The sequence below is a fragment of the Eleutherodactylus coqui genome, chromosome 10 (assembly GCF_035609145.1).
Source record: "Eleutherodactylus coqui strain aEleCoq1 chromosome 10, aEleCoq1.hap1, whole genome shotgun sequence".
NCBI classification, from domain to species: domain Eukaryota; kingdom Metazoa; phylum Chordata; class Amphibia; order Anura; family Eleutherodactylidae; genus Eleutherodactylus; species Eleutherodactylus coqui.
Window position 1 is genome coordinate 111,192,952 of NC_089846.1, and position 17,687 is coordinate 111,210,638.

The 17,687-nt window shown below is 48.7% G+C and overlaps 1 protein-coding gene across 1 annotated transcript; it reads left to right on the forward strand.

Moving 5' to 3' along the window:
• Nucleotides 1-6,440: 6,440 nt before the first annotated feature.
• VBP1 (VHL binding protein 1) lies at nt 6,441-16,241 on the forward strand. Its single transcript, XM_066581704.1, has 6 exons — nt 6,441-6,581; nt 8,755-8,879; nt 8,952-9,018; nt 11,201-11,299; nt 13,238-13,376; nt 15,843-16,241. The coding sequence occupies exons 1-6, from the start codon at nt 6,504-6,506 to the stop codon at nt 15,911-15,913; spliced, it is 579 nt and encodes a 192-aa protein (XP_066437801.1). The 5' UTR covers nt 6,441-6,503; the 3' UTR covers nt 15,914-16,241.
• The last annotated feature ends 1,446 nt before the right edge of the window (nt 16,242-17,687 follow it).

Here is a 17,687-nt window from a genome sequence, read left to right on the forward strand (position 1 = left end):
GCCAGTTGTTCTCCAGCAGAGCAGGGATCGGCAGCGACATACTGCCTAGTAAGAATAAATTGTGTAGTGGACTTCAAGAATTCTGTCCCGGGTGACGCCACCATTCCTTACTCCGAGGGATATCCCATGGGAAATAAGAAAGGAACGATCAACAACTGGAACTTTACTTGAAGATAGATAGCTTGATACAGGCTCACAATTTTCTGTGGGAAATTTCACAAACCAGTGCAAGAAAGACAAGGACAGAGGTCAGGGAGGAAACACAGGATGACAGCGGGCCTACAGTCAAGTTATCTGTATGATTCCGCTCCTGGACACACACACTCCGGAGGAGGACAAGAACACTCACTTTTGGGAAGCTTCTAGACACTGCATGGCGGACTCACTCTCCTTCTTCTCTTCTCCACACTCACTTTCTCTCTCTCTTCAGGATAGGGGTCCTGAGCATGATCCTCCAGGGTACTGCTCCTCTGCTTCCATTCTTCACCACATGAGGATTGAAGTTACCCCCATGTGGCTGGTACTCACTCTCTGACTGACAAGAATGGAACTCTCTTTACTTGCACCTTGCACTCACATATATCTTGCATACTCACGTGACAACACAAATTGTTACATTTTCCAGACATATCCCAGACATTAACCTCTTACAGCTGTGTAATACACACTAGAGACATGACATTTACAGCAGTTATAGACAATTATGGAGGGGCCAAATATATGTACTTCGGGCTATTACACTTGCAGCAATTCTCAATGCTGTTGCAGTTTTTGACGCAACTCCATCAGAAACCATGGTGAATCATGGCAACACCGCCCGTGGTTTTCACGCTTTTTTGAGTGGTTTTGACCGCAACTCATCTGCACTTTTTGAATACACTGTAAAAATGAACCGCCAATGTTCTCAGAAAAGACATGGGGTACAAACCACCAAAAAGGACCTCGTGTCAAGTGTAAAAACTGGAATTTTTTGATTAGAGCGTCTAGTAAAATGCATTTCTAGGCTCCAGTGGGCTCTTTATGAGGTTGAATTCACAAGCCGCCAACCTTGGCGCAGTTTCGTATTTAAATTGTTTGAGCATGCAATCAATCCCCTTATCTGCTGCTGGGGCCCAGATGTGCGTTGTACGAGATTGTAATAATACTTTTCTATTTGTTATCCTCAGTTTGCGCTCTATCAATTCTGTTTTTCAGGTACATGTTCCTATTTTTCTGCTGCTCCTCTGTTTGCAATCCACTTACAAGTAGTGCATCTCCAAAGTCAACCATCTTGACAGTACTATACTGACCAGTTCTTCCTCTCCCACATTTCCCATGCTGCCCTGCATAGCCCTGCTTCAATCAGCTGCAAGGAAATATCTGAATGTCCGCCCCTCTACTGTATGTAGTAACTAGCAGTGTCCCCATGTCCCTGTTACTAGGGAAGCTAAATGCCTAAGAGTAGTTAGTGGCTTGCAAAAGCTCTAGAAGGAAGACTCTAAGGCCTTATGTCCACGGGCAAAATAGGATTTTAAATCCGCAGCGGATCACCCGCATGCGGATCCGCATCCCATAGGGATGCATTGACCACCCGCGGGTAGATAAATACCCACGGATAGTCAATAAAAGTGAATTTTTAAAAAATGGAGCATGAAAAAAAACGTGACATGCTCCATTTTTGTGTGGGTCTCCCGCGGGATCAGCTCCAGCAGGCTTCTATTGAAGCCTATGGAAGCCGTCCGGATCCGCAGGAGACCTAAAATAAGAATAACTTACCTGCAGCGGACCGGGCAGGTCTTCTCTTCTTCAGGGCCGGATCTTCTTGCTTCGGCCCGGCGCATGCGCGGCACGCTGCCGGCGTGCCGAGTACATCCGCCTGCCGAAGAAAGAAGATCTGGCCGTGAAGAAGAGAAGACCTTCCTGGTTCGCTGCGAGTAAGTTTATTCTTATTTATTCTTCTTTTCAGCGCTCATGTCCACGGGGCAGGAGGGACCCGCTGCAGATTCTCCATGGAGAATCCGTAGTGGGCCTGATTTTCCCTGTGGACATGAGGCCTAAGTGGCAGCCACTTCAAACATAATTTTCAGTGGTAAAACAAATTTTTAATGCAAGTATATTATAAGAATGATGATATGCAGATGGATGAGCATAAGTTGTGTAAAACGTTAAGGTCCATTTAACCCCTTAACGCTGCAAGGCGTACAGTTAGGTCCTACAGCTTCGGGGTATGTATAAAGGGGGATGGCAGGCCGATCCCTCTCCATACATGCGGGTGCCAGCTGTTTCTTACAGCTGACACCTCCCGCAATGGCTCCGATAAGTCACGCGCGCTCATCTGAGCTGTTAACCGTTAAAATGACTGGTCAATTCTGACAGCAGAATTTAAATGCCCCAACCGATGTTCGGGGGTCCCATGCGGCCCCCCGCGATAACATTGCGGGTTGTCGTGAGGTTATCATGGCAGCCAGGGGCCTTCTGAAAGGCCCCAGGGCTGCCATTGAAGAGCACCTATCAAGCCATGCCTGTGGCGTAGCTTGATAGAATGTCTGTCAGATCGCGATATGATGTAATGCTACGGCATTACATCATACTGCAGGACTGACCAAAGCATCGCAAGTTCATCTTCCCTACAGGGACTAAAAATAAAGTGTAAAAACTTTTTGCTATATTGTAATTAAAGAATCTAAATGGTTTGTTAAGGATGTAGCAGTACCAATATGTTTTATTTTTATTTAACAAAAAAGGTGTAAAAGTGGATAAAACACTTCTGTATTGCAGTGTATTATCACCTCCATTTACTGTCCATTTTACAGACATTGCAGACCTGAAAGCCACTGTTAGGCTACCAGCTGCCTTGTTAACCCATTGGATTTTAAATCCCCGCTGCTGAAACAGAGTCAGAGCAGTGCAGGGAGAAGACAGGCTGGACGCGCCTGAGTCCCGGCAGCTGAGGAGAGGAGAGTATATATATTTTTTTTATTTTTCACACATTCTAGGGATGATTTTCAGGGAAGGGCTAATATTTAAAGCCCTTCCCTGAAAATCCCTGCAGGGCTTTTCGGCAGCCCATTGCTTTCAATGGGACTGCAGAAGCGCTGGTCCCATTGAAAGCAAGGGGAGAACATCGGTATCCTCTGCCACAGCTGTAGCAGGGGGATTATTTACTCCCCGCAGGGAGTGCCTTTGTTACTAAAAACTGTGACAGTGCTGTCACAGTGTTCAGAGACCAGGAGACTCCCCGCCGGGAATATTTACACACACCACTGACATATGGTGCACACATGTCCTATCTTTTACAGGTACATACGTTTGCACACCTGTAAAACATGGACCTGTGAACACACCATAGGGAACCAATGGTTCTAATAGGAGCGTGCTTTTGTGTGCACATGAACACGCTTGTCTGAATCCACCCTAAGAGATGGCTGGCAGACTAGTGGGGCAGTCACTGAAGTAACCGTGGGAGAGAAAGAGGTAAATACTTTTTTAAAAATTTTACTAAGGAGGGCAGCTAATTACTGCAGGGGTCACAAACAGGGCAGCTAATTACTGCATGGGTCACAAAGTAGGCATTATTATTTTGTAGTGGGCACAGTGTGGCAACTGTTACTGTGTAGGAGGGACGGACAGGAGCTAGTGGCAGGATGGGGAGAGTGTGCAGAGACTAGTAGCGGCTGGAAGAAGTCATCATGGTGGTCTGGATGTGGATAAAGATAATAATTCATTTCATGAGGTACAGTATTTGTTACAATTCATTTTAAGGGACACAGTATAAGGCTGCATTCCCACGAACGTATATCGGCTCGGTTTTCACGCCGAGCCGATATACGTCGTTCTCCTCTGCAGGGGGGAGAGGATGGAAGAGGCAGGAGCAGGAACTGAGCTCCCGCCCCCTCTCTGCCTCCTCTCCGCCCCTCTGCACTATTTGCAATGAAAGGAGGCGTGAAAACCGAGCCGATATACGTTCGTGGGAATGCAGCCTTATTCAGGGGTATAGTATATTAGAATTAGCTGAAGAAGAGATGGAGGTCTGGACCATATGGAGAATAAGACAAAAGTCCTGCAATGCTTTATCATAGTGATCATAGGTGCTAAGGTGCAAGACCCTCACATGGACATAAATAGTGTAAAAAAAAAAGATCAAAACAATGTCAAAATAAGAAAAATGCAAAAAAAAAAAAAAAAGTTAAAGAAACCCCTTTTTGTGCTTTTTTTCCCTATTAGTATTTAAAAAATTAAAATCCCACATATTTGGTATCGTCGTATCTGTAACGACTTGCACAACAAATTGAACACACTTTTTAACCTGCACGGCAAAAAGTGTAAACAAACCCATTAAAAATGGAGGCAAAATGCCTATTTTTTACATTTTGCCTTCCTAAAAAGGCAATCAAAAAGTGATTTAAAAAGTCATATGTACCCCAAAATAGTATCCATAAAAACTACAGCTCCTAACACAAAAAACAAGCCCTCACAGAGCTCCGTCCATGAAAAAATGAAAAAGTTATAGGACTTTGAATGCAAAGATTTAGAAAAACCAATCATTTCCAAAAAAAAGGTTTTTTATTGCGGAAAAGTGGAAAAACCGAAAAAAAAAAAGATGTTTGGTATCGCTGTAATGTTACCGTCCTGCGGGAAAAAATTATTGTGTGATTTATGCTGCATGATTAACGCTTTAAAAAAAAATTAAAAACACCAAAATCAATGGCAGCATTGATGTTTTCTCTCCCTGCAATCATAAACAATTTCGTAAACCTTTAACAATACGTTATATGTACCCAAAAATGGCACCAATAAAAACTACAGTTCGCCACGCAAAAATCAAGCCCTCGTACGGCCGTGTTGACGGAAAAATAAAAGAGTTATGGCTTTTGAAATGTGGAGATGAAAATCCCAAAAAAATTGTTGCGTCCTCAACGCCAAAATAGGCCGTGTCCTTAAGGGGTTAACGGCCGCTGTCAAAAGACGTACAGGCGGTTGTTAAGGGGTTAACATAAAATGCGCATTCCGCGTGCGCAAGAAAATGCGGGTGTGAAATACCCAAGAGAAATCAATAGACCTTTAGCAGCATGTGTTACGCAGGTGAAAAATACGCGGGTAATGCAGGGGCGGCATACGCCTGTGTGGGCGCGCCCGCAGACCAGTGGGCAAATTCTTTAAATCCTTTAAAAACACCAGTGCTACACTGCGCCAGTACGTTTCTATGAAGCTGGCCTCAAAAATTGGCTGTCTGCCCACTTCGGTGCCAGCTTTTATGCCCAGAACCAGTTTGGGCGGGGCTGATCTCACTGATACTTGATGTGGGGCCTCTGGGGGCAGCCAGCACTAGATCAATGGTCCAAACTCATTTAACCCTTTATACCACCCTCTGTGCTGCCCAGTTTAATGCCCATTGTTTCTTTTTTATGCTGTTTTTTGGTTGTGTTCCACTCAGGGCTCCTCCCTGAAAAATAATCTACCATTAACCCATTAAGGACCAAGCATAGTAAATTTACGGCATTTGGTCCTGGCTTTAAAACCGGTGTGGGATTAAAGCCCCTGCAATCTAGCAGGAGCAGATCTGGTCCTCGTTTGTCACCGAAGTGTTACTTCCACTATTCCAGCTGGTGATCATGTGACCGCTGGGTGCCCCCTGCCAAGGCAGAGCTGCAGGGTCCTAGCTGATCAGCTCTGCCAGCGACTAATGTCACTATGGGGGGGGGGGGGGTGTTCCCTCTGTAACTGGGGCTCCTATGGATGCCCTAGCTACAATGGGAAAGTGTGAAATAATAAGAAAAAAAGGCCATGTGAATGACCCCCAGAGGTCTTATATGACGTCACGAGGGACACAGATGGCAAAAAAAAACTAGTTACAAAAATAAATTGAAAAAAATTACAGAATAAAATTTCTAAAAATATAAAAAAAGAGAATGACCAAAACCGTAGCCGTACGCGCCTTATAATCTACGACTATACCAATTATATAACAAAACATCCGAAACAAAAGGAGGAACTTTATTTTAGCGTAAATATAAATTTTCATTAAAAAAAATAAACAGCTATTTGTAAGTTTAACTAAAATAAATAAAACAAAAAAAATGAAAAAAAAAAACATCAGTGAAAAAAAGATTTACAAAAATAGCCTCACATGTCACGGGTTAAAAAAAAAAAAAAAAAAAATAGTTTTGGTAGCTGAAAAAAAAAATAGGGCAGTAAAACCCCCACGTGGGTAACAGCCCTGAAAAGTGTCCTTAGGAGCAAAACATTCCGGTCCTGAACGGGTTAAAAAAAAACTATTGTCATGAATAGAGAAGGAGAAAGAACAGAATGAGATTTCTTGTATAAGAGGCTCACTGACGTCACTGCTCCCCGCCCACCACACAGGCACCGCCCACCACACAGGCACCGCCCGGCAACACTCTGCCGTCACCATGGTGATCCGACAACGCTGCTCATCCAATCAGCGCTCGCAGGAGGCGGGGCTCAGGCGTGTACGTGCTCGTAGTAATAAAGCACGTTGACGCAGCGCACGTCCAGCTTCTAAGATGGCGGCGGCCAATGAGGGAGGCGGTGTGGCTGCTATAAAGAAGACGCACCTGGGGATCCCGGAGGCCGTGTTTGTGGTAGGAGCGGCGGCCGTGCATGCTCGGTGGGCGCGGGTGGTCCGGGCGGCCGCCTCCTTACATGGTAGTGTGTGCAGTCCGCGGCTCCACCCTGTAGACACACGTGTGGGCCTGCGGGCATCCTGGTGGGCTGGGGTACGGGCTGATCCCCAGCTGGGCTGCGGGTATGGGGTAAGCCTGGCAGGGAGTCTGGTTATGGTTGGCAGGATCTGGACGGACCGTGAGGACGGAGCTGACCAGTAACCCTGCGGGGTGTAATCTGCCCGCAGTTTACAGATGTGTGACCGGACTACTAATGTGAGGGTGACCGGCGGGGTCCGGGGTGGTGACGCCCTGGTGGGCCGGCTGGTGGGGGCGTGTTCTAGCTCTTAAAAGCTAATCTATTTAAAGGGGCGCTCCGGTAATATGAGGTCACCCACAGCATAAGGGATACCTAGCTGATCGTGGGGTCTCACTGCTGCCCCCACTGGTCGTTATGGTGACTCCCTGTCGCTCTGCCTCACAGCTCTGACCGGAGAGCTGACTGCACGCCGCCGCCGCTCCCTTCATGTCGGCGGGGTTGAGGATAACCAAGAATATGGCGCTCGGCTCTCGGTCAGCCCACTAACATGAATGTCGCTGCAGCGGACCCGTGTGAGCGGCGCTCCAGTCACTGATGCTGCCGTGGGGCCAAACCTGATGAGCGTCCGCTGAGGGGACGGGGCGTTATATGGCGCCTGTTCAAGTAGATGCGGGAGCCAGTTTATATGCGAGTGCGCCGGGCTACTAGAGGGGGGCTACAGTGTGAGACCCCCTACCATATACTCTACAATGGCGTGTGGTCAGGGGTTCACTCGGTGGGTGTGGGGTGGGGGGTGGGGGGCGCTTTTAAAGGGATTGTCAGTTAACTTGCTTACCTCCTGCTCCCCATGCCTTAAAATAAGATTGTATCCTCGCCTCTAGTGGCTCCTCGCTGCGTCCTCTAGTGAACGGATGAAGCCGCCTGTGTACAGGATGTTGGGCTGCTGTAGCCAATCGCAGTCCTTGGTGCTATGTGATTGGCTGCAGCAGCCTGCGTACAGGATGTTGGGCTGCCACAGCCAATCACAGTCCTAGATGCTATGGGATTGGCCGCAGCAGCCTGGGTACGGGCTGTTGGGCCGCAGCAGCCTGGGTACGGGCTGTTGGGCCGCAGCAGCCTGGGTACGGGCTGTTGGGCCGCAGCAGCCTGGGTACGGGCTGTTGGGCCGCAGCAGCCTGGGTACGGGCTGTTGGGCCGCAGCAGCCTGGGTACGGGCGGTTGGGCCGCAGCAGCCTGGGTACGGGCGGTTGGGCCGCAGCAGCCTGGGTACGGGCGGTTGGGCCGCAGCAGCCTGGGTACGGGCGGTTGGGCCGCAGCAGCCTGGGTACGGGCGGTTGGGCCGCAGCAGCCTGGGTACGGGCGGTTGGGCCGCAGCAGCCTGGGTACGGGCGGTTGGGCCGCAGCAGCCTGGGTACGGGCGGTTGGGCCGCAGCAGCCTGGGTACGGGCGGTTGGGCCGCAGCAGCCTGGGTACGGGCGGTTGGGCCGCAGCAGCCTGGGTACGGGCGGTTGGGCCGCAGCAGCCTGGGTACGGGCGGTTGGGCCGCAGCAGCCTGGGTACGGGCGGTTGGGCCGCAGCAGCCTGGGTACGGGCGGTTGGGCCGCAGCAGCCTGGGTACGGGCGGTTGGGCCGCAGCAGCCTGGGTACGGGCGGCCGGGCCGCAGCAGCCTGGGTACGGGCGGCCGGGCCGCAGCAGCCTGGGTACGGGCGGCCGGGCCGCAGCAGCCTGGGTACGGGCCGCCGGGCCGCAGCAGCCTGGGTACGGGCCGCCGGGCCGCCGCAGCCAATCGCAGTCCTTGGTGCCATGTGATTGGCTGCAGCAGCCTGTGACGTCCCGTAAATGGTGTTACTGCAGTTCGCCAACAGTTGAGCAATGCGCAGTGGACCCGGCAGAGGTAAGGGTACGATCTCATTATTTTTTGGCATGGGTCGCTGTAGGAGTTAACTTTTTAAAAAAAGAACTTTTCTAAACTTGCGCGACTCCTGTAAGTACGCCGATCCTTCGCCTTGCGGTATGTTGTCGGCGTTCCTCCGTACGGCCGCACTTAGCGCAGCGCTGGGGGGGGGGGGGAGATGTTGGCACTGTTAACCCCGTCTGCCGCTCTCCTGCAGGAAGATGTGGAGTCCTTCATGAAGAAGGCCGGCAACGAGACGGCGGACGTGGTGCTGAAGAGGCTGGATGAGCAGTACCAGAAATACAAGTTTATGGAGTTAAACCTGAATCAGAAGAAGAGGCGGTAAGTGTCGGCCATGACGGGTGCGAGGGGCACACAGCGGGCACATCATGACGTCTCACTTGTTTCTTGTAGGCTAAAAAGCCAAATCCCAGAAATTAAACAGACGTTAGAAATCTTAAAGCACATGCAGAAGAAAAAGGTAACTATCTCCAGCACCGCTGTCTCCTATTGTGGGGAACCTACAGATAACACCTGCAGGGGGCAACTGGGATGTCACGGGGGTGCATGACGTTCTGATCTGGGGGTCCGGGTGCTGAGACCTCCTCCCTAGACGGAAGTAACCGAAGCGCTCACCCGGCTGCTGTCGCTGCTCCAAGATTGGGTCAGTCTGCAGCCAACGAGCAGCGCTTCCTTCTAGGGATCATGAGGATGTCGTCACTTGGACCCCCAGCTTGCAAAACGTCTGCTGTGTAGAAGGGAGACGGACAACAGCAACGCATACCCCAAGCTGAGGGACTGCACCAGACCATCATGGATGACCAGGCCCTAGGTCGACCATCATGGATGACCAGGCCCTAGGTCGACCATCATGGATGACCAGGCCCTAGGTCGACCATCATGGATGACCAGGCCCTAGGTCGACCATCATGGATGACCAGGCCCTAGGTCGACCATCATGGATGACCAGGCCCTAGGTCGACCATCATGGATGACCAGGCCCTAGGTCGACCATCATGGATGACCAGGCCCTAGGTCGACCATCATGGATGACCAGGCCCTAGGTCGACCATCATGGATGACCAGGCCCTAGGTCGACCATCAGCTGGATCCACGTGGGCGAGCGGTGCAGGTGTGGGCGTCCCAAAAGTCCAAGAGTTATTTCGGGTCAGACATACACAAGGCAAAGTTTCGGGCCGGCAATGGAGCCTTTTTCAAGCAGACGGCTGAAACGTTGCTTTGTGTGACCTGCAATAAACCTTGTACTTTTGCTCCCGCTGGCGCCTGCGCAGCTCGCGTCCCTAAGATGCATCGAAAGGCTTATTAGCCTTCTGTTACGGGTCTCTCCTCTTACAGGGTCACTTCGGATATAGACCTATATAAGATACATGCAGAGTACTTAGAATATCAGCTGCTGAGTGCAGTAAGCTACTCTCTCAGCTGGCTAAACTTTAAAATGGTGGAAGGGGGGAGGGGGAATAATCTCCGCTGTGGTTAGCCTTTGGCGGACTGATGGGGGTCTCTCCCTACAGGATATATTTACACGGGGTGGGAATGCTTCAGACTGTCTGCAGCAGCAATTCTGCCGCTTTTGAACATCCAAAACAGACAAAATCCACAGTCGGTGCCCCCTGGTGCCCAGTGAAGGAAGTGCTGACAGCCAAAGAATGGGAGCATGCAGCTGACTTCAAGTTAAAATGCACACCTATGTTGCAGATTTTGACTGGTTTGGATGCGGACTTTTTGCCGTATTTCCGCCCCATATAAACCTACCCATAAGTGGCAAGTGCTGAGACTTCCTCCTGGCTGAGATTTAGCAGCAGATGATTTTGCCATTCTCTACCGTGACATATAGAGATGCTAAATCACTGCAAAGACTTTATACATATATCCATCACAGTCCATGAAGCCATGATGGCTCCTGCTGGGGATTGATGGCTTCATGGGTATTTGGGTGGAGGACTGAAAGAGCAGCATCCCTAAACTACAGCTATACTAGGGGTCATGTGGTGCTGGTGACAGGTGCCGATCGGTGAGTTTGGTGCTCATCTACCGGGCCCTTACACGGGCCGATTCAGACTAAGGGGGAATAAAGGTTCATTCTCCATATAGGTTCATCACTGTCACCAGCACTACTCCTTGCTTACACCAGGAGATGTGCTTCCGACTACGATTTCTGGCGCCTCACGCCACTGATCACCTGGCTGACTTGCTTATTTGTCAAGTGATCAGTGGCGCCTTCACATGGTCTGAGTTAGGAAAACAAACTTTTCAAACTTTATTGCCCAGTCACTGGGCTGTACAAAAATCCCTTAGGCCTAAGGCCCTTTTCACATAGATGTACTTCCTGTTGTGCGCTGTCAGGGGGTTTCATGGACAGGACACAAACCCATTACAGCCAATTCAGCTGTTCACACGGCTTTGGTCTGTTGAAAAAAAAAAATCTCAGCATGATCTATTCTGCGTAGCGCAGACCAGAATCGGACCTGCGATGCCTAGCGTAGACGGCACACGGCTGTGTGTTGTCCGATGGAGGATCTTAGCACCACTCGCACGCGCCGGTGTAAGTGGCCCGAATGTATGTTATATAAGCCAGTGGAACGTCTACCAATTGGCCTTGTGCGTGGATTTGCCCTCCATATAACACGTATCTCACGTTGCAGGGCACTACTGACCCGATGGAAACCAGGTTTTTGCTGGCAGACAATCTGTATTGTAAAGCATCAGTGCCGCCAACAAACAAAGTCTGCTTGTGGCTTGGGGTGAGTAACCATTATAACGTAAACTAATTCAGAATCGCAGCCATCACATCATCTAGTTGGTAGCCACAAGCCGTGGGTGCAGTAACGGAGCTAGTGGGGTTGTTGAACCATTTAACAGTTTTGTCTGAGCAGTCCGCGGGCTAGAAGTCGGGAGAGAAAAGGCGGTCAGAATGCGGCCTGCTTGGTAAGGGCTCATTCACACGAGCCGAAGTTCATCGTCGTACAGCTTTATTCTCTACGGCTTGTGTATTAAATGCTGTACATACGCAATACACTGCATATGTGCAGCGCTTAATATATAATGCGGCTAGGAGACAGAGCGGGGAATAGACAAAAAAAACTAGTCGCACTGCACATAACAGCGTGAGATGCACGATCGCAACGATGGACGGCCAGCACAGCGGTGAAATGCCCATCTAGTTCAGCCTTCTATCCTCATGTGTTGATCCAGAGGAAGGCAAAAAAAACCCAAGAGCAGAAGCCAATTAGCCCTTTTGGGGGAAAAATTCCTTCCCGACTCCCTAATTGCAATCAGACTAATCCCTGGATCAACCCCTAATAGTTCCTACCTGCTGTGTATCCAGATTAACAAATAACCTAAGATTTATATCCTGTAATATCCTTCCTCTCCAGAAAGACATCTAGTTCCCTCTTAAACTCCTCTATGGATTTTGCCATCACCACTTCCTCAGGCAGAGAGTTCCACAGTCTTACTGCTCTTACAGTAAAGAATCCCTTTCTATGTTGGTGATGAAACCTGCTTTCCTCTAAACGTAGCGGATGCCCTCTTGTTACCATCACAGTCCTAGGTATAAACAGATCATGGGAGAGATCCTTGTATTGTCCCCTAATGTATGTATACATAGTATACATTTGGTCGCCCCTTAGCCGTCTTTTTTTTCTCGAGTAAATAGTCCCAATTTAGATAGCCTCTCTGGGTATTCCAGTCCCGTCATTCCATGTATCAGTTTAGTCGTCTTCTTTGAACCCCCTCCAATACTGTAGCATCTTTCCTGAGCATCGGTGACCAGAACTGTACACAGTATTCCACGTGGGGCCTTACTAGTGCCTTGTGTAATGGAAGAATAATGTTCTCATCCTTCGCCCCTATACCTCTTTTAATGCACCCCAAGACTTTATTTGCCTTTGCAGCAGCTGACTGGCATTGGTTACTCCAGTTTAGCCTACTATCCACTAGTACCCCCAGGTCCTTTTCCATATCACCGTTCCCTAGTGGTACCCCATTAAGTGAATATTGGAGTCACCCATAGTGGCCCCAGTGGTAATGGGGTCACCCGTAGAGAGAGAGAGAGAGTGTTCTTTTTGGGGCACTCCTGCATCCTTGGGCCCCTGATGTCTTCCTTGATCTGCTGCCATGAACCGAGGGAGGGCCGGTGAGAGCTCTCGCCCTGCAGCTGCTCCTCCTCCTCAGTCCTGCTCTCCTCGCACCAGGGATCATGTTATCTGCAGGCTTTTTACCTCCTCCGCGGCCATTGTCGGTGTGCTATCGGCACTCATCTGTTTTTGTCTGCTCTACTAGACAGAACAAGCCGATAGACGATCTGATATTGACAGCAGCACAGAGGGTGAGGGAGCTTGCTGCACAGCTGGCGGGCCACATAAAATGAGGTGGTGGGCCAGATTCGGCCCGCGGGCCTTGTGTTTGACGTGTGTCTTAGGATTAGTAATCAATGAGTGATAGGAGGGCCTGCCTTCTGGCAGCTCCACAGGAAGCAGGGGTGATGTGCAGAATTCAGCGCGATCCGTGTTCCCGGCTCCGGTGCGGCAGCTCGGCCCATAGGTGGGCTGCAGTACTACACGCATACATGGACGGTGCGGCTGTAAAGGCGCCACGAATATTTGAATTTTTAAACCTGAAACTGACATATCATTTCTTGCTCCACTTACCGGCTGATCAACAAATCCCTTCCATCGTAGGCCAATGTAATGCTGGAGTATGATATCGATGACGCTCAGGCTTTATTAGAGAAGAATTTGTCTACAGCCACAAGAAACCTTGACTCGGCAGAAGAGGACCTTGACTTCTTGCGGGACCAGTTCACCACCACAGAAGTCAGTATCCTTTTCAAAGTTTAACATGAACCTACAGCAAACTCAGCCGGTCCAGTAGTTTGTCTACAGCAATGGGGTAGATCCAGGGAATGCTGATGTCCTGGAATAGTTATAGCTCGTCTCCAGCTGCAAAGTTCTTGCAGAAAATGCAATAAAGTCAAGTAGCAGAAAAATAACAGGTTCTCTTTAACCCCTTAAGGAGCCCCAATTACAGGAAAAACGTCCCCTGTAGTGACAATAGTCACTAAGAGAGCTGATCAGGGTTAACTAGGACCCTGCAGCTCTGCTGTAACAGAGAGCATCCGGTGGGCACGTGATTCTGCGGGTCGCATAGTGGAAGTAACACTTCCGCTTTCTCTCTCCACTGCATAACTCTCATTGAGCGCTATTTAGCCTAGAAAGGAGAAGGTAGAAATGTGTTTTTGTTTTTTTTAACCGCTTTTCTTCTGGGTCCTCGGCTGTTTTTGACATTCGAAGACCTGACCTGTTCCTGCTTGATTGCAGCGGAGGCTTTAATCCCGCGCCGCATTGGCACAGCCGCCTCCACTTGAAACTCCATTCCAGCTGAGCTCAAAGTCAAACTTCTATGGCCGTATTTACAGGTGAGAAAATTGTGCATTACACACAAATCTACAACCCGTTATTTGCAGTATTTACATCTAGCTGCAAGAGCAAAAAGTCGAAGCATGTTCTGTCTTAAGTTTTCTTTTTGAAAATACATGTGATTTCTCAACGTGTGAAAACTCACAATCAGCAGTGGGATTTAGGGTGGACACCCACTGGTGATTTTTTTTTATTTAATTTTTTTTTCTATTTTGCGCTGGGAGAGCAATTCAAAACACTTGCCTCACTGCGCAAGAAAGATGCTGGGATGAGACTGGGATATCGCCAGTCTTTTCAATGGGGCCAGCAGCAGCGCTAGCCCCATTGAAAAGATAAAGAGAATACTGCGGACAGCTGTGGCGCATGCTATCCCATTGCTTTCAATAGGATTGTCGTTGCTGCCGGTCCCATTGAAAGCAGTGGTTTGTGGCAAACCCTGCAGTATGATTTTCGGGGAAGGGCTTTAAATATAACCCCTCCCCTGAAAATCATCATTAAGTGGTAAGGAAAAAGAATAACTTACTCTCGTCTCAGACGCGTCCTCCGGCTGGCTCCCCGACACTGCTGTCCAGCACTTTCAGCAGGCGGGGATTCTAAATCCCTGCCTCCTGAAAGGGCTGTGCTGATTGGCTGAGCGCTCAGCCAACTACAGCTAGTGCTTAGCTATTCATTCATGAATATGCTAATCACTCATATAGCTAAGCACTAGCTGTTATTGGCTGAGCGCTCAGCCAATCGGCACAGCCCTTTCAGGAGGCAGGGATTTTTAAATCCCCACATGCTAAAAGTGCTGGACAGCAGTGTCAGGAAACTAGCTGGAGGACGTGGCGGAGAGGTGAGTAAAAATTTTTTTCCTTTTTTTACCACTTGATGATTTTCAGGGAAGGGCTTATATTTAAGCCCTTCCCCTGAAAAGCATACTGCGGGGTTTGCCACAAACCACTGCTTTCAGTGGGACCGGCAGCAGCGCCAATCCCATTGAAAGCAATGGGATAGCATGCTGCACTTCTATCACAGCTGTGGCAGAGGATTCCTTCATCCCTGCAGTCCCCCCGTGGGGATGACGGAAACTCTTGTCACAGCTGTGACAGAAGTCCGTGGTATTCTCCCTATCTTTTCAATGGGGCTAGCGCTGCTGCCCCTGGCCCCGTTGAAAAGACTGGTGATATACCGGTGTCGTCCCAGTTTTTTTTTTCTCGCACTGCGAGGCGAGTGTTTTTCACTTGCTCTCGCAGTGCAGTAGAGAAAACAACGCCAGTGGGTGTCCGCCCTTACTCACATAAAAATTTGCAAACTTACAAACTTTTCTTTTGATGGGATGATCTCCCACTCGCACGTGTAAATACAGCCTAAGTTTGTTCTAAAACCTGGTAGCATTTCAGAGGATGTGATCCATGGGCCAAGTGGGTGTATCTTCCCCAGGTTCATACTGGCTCTGGTGACCGGCAGCCCAGGGCTTCGCGCACAAGTAGTTTAACAAAGAGGGACAGGAACATTTTCACAGGTGGTTTTTTTTTTTTTGGTTTTTGTTTTCCCCCCTTTCTCCTCCTAATCTTGTACCTGTGCCTTTCAGATGCCATGTTTGTGTCTGCATGCCTTTTCTTCTGCAGGTTTTCATGTACTATTGAGAAGCTAGTACAAAAACCAAATCTGCCTACTGCGCTCGGAGGGATGGGCGGCAGAAGCTCTTATATTAAAAAAAAAAAACAACAAAAAAAAAAGCATGCCTTTCCCATTTCCCCTATTGCCTTGCAGCATCTGAGAACTGTTTATTGGAGAGGGAAAAAAAGCATTTTTCAACTGAAGTTTTTGGTAAACTTTTGTAACCTGTCATAACTTTTTCTCTTTTCCTTAACAACTCCTTCAGACATGGCTAGGGTTTATAACTGGGATGTAAAAAGAAGAAACAAGGTGGACGTCTCTAAAAGCAAAGCATAGCCGTGCCTCTTTTAAATCTTTCCAGACGCAGATTGTTTTAGATAAACCCCCAGGTTTCATTTGGGCACTCGGGATGGACATTTAGTCGTGAACCTGCCCTCTCCCTCCCTGGCACTTCTTTATTTATTCATCTAGTCCCATTACATGCATGCCCTCTGGTATATGGAGATCTGAGAAGGATAAGCTGTCGGCTGCTCATAGGGTCACTTGGTAAATTGGGTCTGACTAATGAAATGTACGTGATTTGCAGGAAGGTATCCGCACGTGTTCTGTACTGTACACTCAGAGCCCCCAATAAATCCACTAAGTGCCGTCTGGTTTACTGTAATATATATTTTTTTTTTTACGTCGCAGGCCTTATATCATTTTGATTCATTTTCTACTGTGATGTTCATAGAAACCACATTCGGGGTGGAGGAGAACTTTTCTGTGTTAATGGGGCCTGTTGATGGCTGCCTGTAATCTCACTTTTTTATGTAATCCATATGAATTATATTCACAAGCACTGAAGCCTAAGTGAAGCGTCGCTGTATATAGACTTCCCCTGTTACTGTCATGGCTAAGCTGCTCTTTGAACGCAAGGCTTGCCTTTCTGTGCTTTGCAAGTATCACAAGGCTTCGAAAGAAAGCTGATAAACTAGGTCTTTGCAGATACCGCCTCTCACAAGCCCCGAATCCTTCTTACAAGTTACCTGAGCAGCTTTGATCCTTAAAGGAGTTTTACCACAACTGCAAAATCATCCCCTAGCCATAGGATAGGAAATAACTTAGTGATCGGTGGGGGTCTCACGGCCGAGACCCCTGCCGATGTCGCAAACATTGGTCCTGTGTTCTCCCTCCTTCTCACTCTGCAGGGTTACTGCACTCCCTGCAGGAAGGAGGAGACTGAATAGTGTGAACACTAGCGCTCCATTCACTTTCAATGGGGCTATGTAGAAACCCAAGCTGGTGCTGCTTGGCAATTTCCATGAGCCCCGTTGAAATAATGGAGCGTTGACGCCACATGCTCGGCTGGTGCTCCATTCACCGTGACGAAACCATGAGGGCTGGACATGGAAGTCCTGTTAATATCGGCATGCGTTGCAGTGGTGAGACCCCAACCGGTCAGTAAGTTGATAGAGGATAATTTGCAATTGTGGTACGATCCCTTTCATCCTAGTAAAGTCCTACACCAAACTTTTTCATCTGTCATCATGTAGTTAGATCCACTGGCAATGTCTCTGTATTTTAGCCCAAAATGATAAAGAACTTGTTGCAAACAAGAATATTGCGTTTGTGATTATTCCTCCTTGCATTGCCATGCTATGGACTGTACCATCTATACGGAAGGCCAACTTCTATTACACATGCTGGTCCTTTTGAGGACTGGAGCTTCCCTATATGGGAATTAGACGTGTTCCAGAGTGCAGCAAGGGTCAGAAACGCTCTTTTCTCCTTAGGGAGAGCAACTATATACTATAAATAAGTGAGGAGACTCAAATGGCCACGCACGCTCCTCTGGGTAATATGCAAGAGTGCAGCAAGAGCACAAGGTTTAATTTTTTTGATCCACATTAGAATGGCAAAAGTTAAGAAATCCAAGCAACTTCGAAGAGACCTGGTCCTCGCTGCCGGGCTACCTGGGGGACAGGAGATTAAAACCTGTCGATCTTGTGCAACAATGTTGAGAATTTTCTTCACTCGCACCATTCTCAGTATATATCAATAGGATCTAATTTTGCTGGATATTAACCTGTCAATGACACAGGTCAGAGAAAGATGTCAAAAATTGTTT